At 38.4% G+C, this 6,000-nt stretch overlaps 1 protein-coding gene across 1 annotated transcript in view; it reads right to left on the bottom strand.

The window, feature by feature from the left end:
- Positions 1 to 219: 219 nt before the first annotated feature.
- Positions 220 to 6,000, bottom strand: part of LRRC75B (leucine rich repeat containing 75B) — a 43,640-nt gene continuing 37,859 nt past the window's right edge. Inside the window, exon 4 of the mRNA XM_053700525.1 lies at positions 220 to 697. Within this exon, the coding sequence (XP_053556500.1) occupies positions 220 to 697 (478 nt within the window). The remainder of the gene's footprint in view (positions 698 to 6,000) is intronic.

The following is a 6,000-nucleotide window of genomic DNA, read 5'->3' as shown; positions in this document are numbered from 1 at the left end:
GAGATGAATCTTAGAACAAGCAATGATAAACAATACAGGGCTGTAAAGGACCAGTGTCCCATGACACTGGTATTCTGCATCTGAGAGCAATGATGACTGGGACTGTGGAGAACCTATGTTTGGTGCCTCCTTCAGGCTCTCTGCTAAATTTAGATTGTGAATGAAATAAGTATTAGGCTTAGTCAAGCACTGCCTTCTTAATCATTACACTCAGGGGGCTCACCTGCCCCACGGAAGCTGTGGAAAAGACATGGTGACCCCTCCATCAGATACATCACTGTCCTGTGCTTCAGGGATTGTGGGAAGAAGGTTATGCTGACAAAGCCTCCTCCTCAACCCTAGGAGAAGTGGCTGGGGCATAGAGCAGATGTTGATGTTGTTGCCCAGGTCCACCCAGCTTAGTGAGGAAAAACTGGTACTGTCCTTCATGGCTTCACTAAGTTCCTTAAGGATGTTACAAGTGAGACGATTCCCATTCAGTGCCAGGTGAGTGAGGCTTGGGAGGGCAGAAAGAGTCGGCAGTATCAGCCCAAACGTGGCATCTGTGATCTCAGTAAAACTCAGGTCTATGCTGGTTACAAGCTCACCATAGCTCTGCAGATAAAGCGCTACTCGCTGCACATCACGGGGGGATAGAGAGATACCAGACAGATCCAGGGTTTCAGTACTTGGCTTCTGCTGTGGATTGTTCTTCAGGCTAAATCAAAAAGGATAAAATATTTTATAATGTTATCAGAAAAAAAAGCTTTTATATCAGCCACAAAGAACATTGCATTTCAGCTTTGAATAGAAGCATTTTTGTAGCATACGTGTACTAGCAAAAATGCTTCTAGTAAAAGCTATAACTGTTTCAAAAGTGTATTTAAGTTTGCACCGTGCACCAGCATTTTAAACATGATTCTTGCTTAGAGAGCCTAAGGTGCTTGTTCCATCAGGTAATGACTCAATTTGTTAGTTGGTGACATGATACAAGCCCCACTGGCGTTATGAGCAGCTGCAGAATATAGAATGCTGGTGCACTGAGAATGCCTAGCTATGCTTCACATGCACGTGCAGAGAAAAATGCTAACACTAAAACAATGATAACTTTTACTAGAAGCATTTCTGCCAATATATTTATATTGTAAATATGTTTCTATTCAAAGATGTAATTAATCTATATGCATTTCAATTCTGACCATAATGTCCATTTAAAGGGATTGTAAACACCAAAAATGTTATTGTTTAAAAAGATAGATAATTCCTTTATTTACCATACCCCAGTTTTGCATAACCAACATTGTCATAGAAATATAGTTTTTACCTCTGTAATTACCTTGTATCTAAGTTTCTGCAGACTGCCACCTTATCTCAGATCTATTGACAGACTTGGATTTCAGGCAATTAGTGTTGACTCTTAAATAACTCCACGTGCATGAGCACAATGTTATTTATATGAAACATATGAACTAATGCCCTCTACAGGGAGTGCAGAATTATTAGGCAAGTTGTATTTTTGAGGATTAATTTTATTATTGAACAACAACCATGTTCTCAATGAACCCAAAAAACTCATTAATATCAAAGCTGAATATTTTTGGAAGTAGTTTTTAGTTTGTTTTTAGTTTTAGCTATTTTAGGGGGATATCTGTGTGTGCAGGTGACTATTACTGTGCATAATTATTAGGCAACTTAACAAAAAACAAATATATACCCATTTCAATTATTTATTTTTACCAGTGAAACCAATATAACATCTCAACATTCACAAATATACATTTCTGACATTCAAAAACAAAACAAAAACAAATCAGTGACCAATATAGCCACCTTTCTTTGCAAGGACACTCAAAAGCCTGCCATCCATGGATTCTGTCAGTGTTTTGATCTGTTGACCATCAACATTGCGTGCAGCAGCAACCACAGCCTCCCAGACACTGTTCAGAGTGGTGTACTGTTTTCCCTCCTTGTAAATCTCACATTTGATGATGGACCACAGGTTCTCAATGGGGTTCAGATCAGGTGAACAAGGAGGCCATGTCATTAGATTTTCTTCTTTTATACCCTTTCTTGCCAGCCATGCTGTGGAATACTTGGACACGTGTAATGGAGCATTGTCCTGCATGAAAATCATGTTTTTCTTGAAGGATGCAGACTTCTTCCTGTACCACTGCTTGAAGAAGGTGTATTCCAGAAACTGGCAGTAGGACTGGGAGTTGAGCTTGACTCCATCCTCAACCCGAAAAGGCCCCACAAGCTCATCTTTGATGATACCAGCCCAAACCAGTACTCCACCTCCACCTTGCTGGCGTCTGAGTCGGACTGGAGCTCTCTGCCCTTTACCAATCCAGCCACGGGCCCATCCATCTGGCCCATCAAGACTCACTCTCATTTCATCAGTCCATAAAACCTTAGAAAAATCAGTCTTGAGATATTTCTTGGCCCAGTCTTGACGTTTCAGCTTGTGTGTCTTGTTCAGTGGTGGTCGTCTTTCAGCCTTTCTTACCTTGGCCATGTCTCTGAGTATTGCACACCTTGTGCTTTTGGGCACTCCAGTGATGTTGCAGCTCTGAAATATGGCCAAACTGGTGGCAAGTGGCATCTTGGCAGCTGCACGCTTGACTTTTCTCAGTTCATGGGCAGTTATTTTGCGCCTTGGTTCTTCCACACGCTTCTTGCGACCCTGTTGACTATTTTGAATGAAACGCTTGATTGTTCGATGATCACGCTTCAGAAGCTTTGCAATTTTAAGAGTGCTGCATCCCTCTGCAAGATATCTCACTATTTTTGACTTTTCTGAGCCTGTCAAGTCCTTCTTTTGACCCATTTTGCCAAAGGAAAGGAAGTTGCCTAATAATTATGCACACCTTATATAGGGTGTTGATGTCATTAGACCACACCCCTTCTCATTACAGAGATGCACATCACCTAATATGCTTAATTGGTAGTAGCCTTTGGAGCCTATACAGCTTGGAGTAAGACAACATGCATAAAGAGGATGATGTGGTCAAAATACTCATTTGCCTAATAATTCTGCACTCCCTGTAGCTGTGAAAACTGTCAAATGCATTCGGAATAAGAGGCGGACTTCAAGGGCTTAGGAATTACCATATGAGCCTACCTAGGTTTAGCTTTCAACTAAGAATACCAAGAGAACAAAATAAATTTGATGATAAAAATAAATTAGAAAGTTGTTTAAAATTACATGCCCTACCTGAATCATGAAAGTTTAATTTGGACTTTACTATCTCTTTAAGTTCTCATGATTGTGGTGCTGTGTTACCAATAGAGCTGTGAAAGTTATTCTTATCAGTCAGTGGTTAAACTGTGCTCCTGGTTAGTTTAAAAATCAATTTAAACAACTTAAACTTCACTTATTTAATGAAAGTAAATATTCATTATATGAAAGTTTTGAGTTTAATGTACTTTTAGACTTCTTTATCTCATCACCTGAATATGATACTGCAGGAATTAGTGCTGTGTGGAGATGGCACTGTGATCTAGCACAGCAGCTTTGTATAGTGACAAGGACTACTGATTTGCTACAGACAATATTGATAAAAGGCACAGTTATTTTAAAAAGAAATAAATTCAAAGCATATGATATATGAATGGTGTTTTAGACGCTCATGGGTACTTTTTGACATACCCATAGGTCCACATGAGGTGTAGCCAATCATGATGCATAGCACCTGTGGCTAGACAGAATGTAGAGTGCACCTCTCGGCTTCAGTAGAGCTTTCATGCAAAAGCATGAGCCGCCAGGAGCAAACTTTCCTTCCCGTCTATAGTATGTCTAGTGATTGACTATAATGCCTTGTGTGCCACTTTGAAAAAAAAGCTGTGGCCTTTGAGGTGATTTTAGATAAGTGTCTATTTAAAGGGACACTCAATCAAAATTAAACTTTAATTATTCAGATAGTGTATGCCATTTTAAACAACTTTCCAATTTACTTCTATTAACTAAATGTGCACATTCTTTTTATATTTAAACATTTTGAGTCTCCAGCTCCTACTGAGCATGTGCAATATAAGTGTGTATGCATTTGTGAATGGCTGATGGCTGTCACATGGTACGTGTATGCATTTGTGATTGGCTGATGGCTGTCACATGGTACAGGGGGAGTGGAAAGACACATAACTTTTAAAATTGTCAGAAAAAAAATCTACTACTCATTTAAAGTTCAGACTAAGTGCTATTGCATTGTCTTGTTATCTTGCATTTGTTGATTATGCAAATCTACTGTGTTGACTGGTCCTTTAACATTACACTACCAGCTCACAGAACTCACTGTGGCAGGTCTTATTGAATGCAAGAAATGTATAAAGGTCTTAAAGTTAGTTAAAAGTAATTTTCTTTCTTCTATCCAACCGTGGGCAATGTAATATGCACTCTAAAAAAGACTTTAATATCTAATTTGTTCACCCTGGGTTTTGGCTTGTTACAAACTTTGGGAATTTTTGCAAAATGAATGAATACAATGACAGCTCATGGTTTAGGGAACGTTGATTTGTGTGGTATTTGTGTGAGAAACAAAGCAAAACTTTACAAACAGTGTGGTGGATCACAATCTATTAGCCGGTCTATTTTTAGCACTTTTTTCCCCCACGCTATCACAATATCGTCTATTTGGCTATTTTTTGGAGCCGTGAGTATGTTTGCTGTTTGCGGATTTGTAACATGAAGCAGAAATTTCCATAGATTACAATCAACTTTCCTGATACTCTTCAACAGGTTTTTAAGACCGTTTTACACATTGCATTTAACGCCTAAAGGCACTCGATAAAGCCCTGAAATGGCCTGTTTGACATATTTGCAAGTAATCCAAGATGATTTGGAATACTTTTATTATGTTGCACTGTGCACATGTGAACAACACTCAAAAATGGCCAAAGGCAGCATTTTAGAGGTGAATTTGTAAACATGGGGGCCAATTTATCAAAGCTTCAACTGATAATGTGCTGGATTTCCGCATCAAATTTGATGCAAATTTGATCCGCCGTAGTTAACAAAGCGTCAAGATCGTCAAATGTTGAAATGTGTTACATAATTTACGCTCCCTCGATAATAATCCGACGAGGATCGATGCTTATATTATTTGAGCAGAATACTGATCATCCACCATCACATTTGACTCCATTTGACCCTCTTGCCAATTTATCAAACATTCAACAGAAACGCTCGCGTCAATTCTGACACAGCGTACCTATCGTTGAAACTGCCACCCTTGAGGCCGCAAATGCCATAGAAATCAATGGGAGTCTGAAAACACAGAAAGGTTATGTTCGATGCTGCAAGAGAATGAAGCATATTAGATAATAAAAGTAAATTAGAAACTATATTAAAATAGTATATTCTTTCTAAATCCAACAATATTATTGCTCCAAATTTGGTGCACTAGTAGATATAGTGATATAAATTAAATACATTACTACTTATGGATTATGTTACATCTTTGTCTCTCATTACAAAGCAAGGGGACAATGTATTGCTCAAAATGTGGTGCAAAGTATTGCTCCAAATTTGGTGTGAAGTATTGCTCCAAATTTGGTGCACTAGTAGATATAGAGATAAAAATGAAATAAATACATAACATAATATAGCTTACTTCCTTTTTTTTTGGATAAATCTATTTGCACCATGTTTAAGGCATATAATACAAGTCACACTCTCCACTTCGCACCAAATTTCACACAACACTTTTCGCACCGAATTTGACACAACATTTAAAAACAACCCACAAACTAGTAAAATATTCCACCACTTTTGATTGGGAAATGCATAATCACATGATTAATGACATCAGCCAATCTGATTTAAAGAGACAGTCAACATAAAGACTTTATTACCCATTCCCCTGTTTTGCATAACCAACACAGTTATAATAATACACATTTTACCTCTGTGATTAACTTGTATCTAAGCTTCTGCTGACTGCCCCCTTATTTCAGTTATTTTGACAGACTTGTATTTTACCCAATCAGTGCTCACTCCTAGGTCACTTCACGTGCATGAGCTCA

This window comes from Bombina bombina, chromosome 2 (genome assembly GCF_027579735.1).
Source record: "Bombina bombina isolate aBomBom1 chromosome 2, aBomBom1.pri, whole genome shotgun sequence".
Lineage (NCBI taxonomy): Eukaryota > Metazoa > Chordata > Amphibia > Anura > Bombinatoridae > Bombina > Bombina bombina.
Note: the sequence above shows the minus strand (reverse complement) of the source record. Positions and strands in the feature narration are given on the sequence as shown.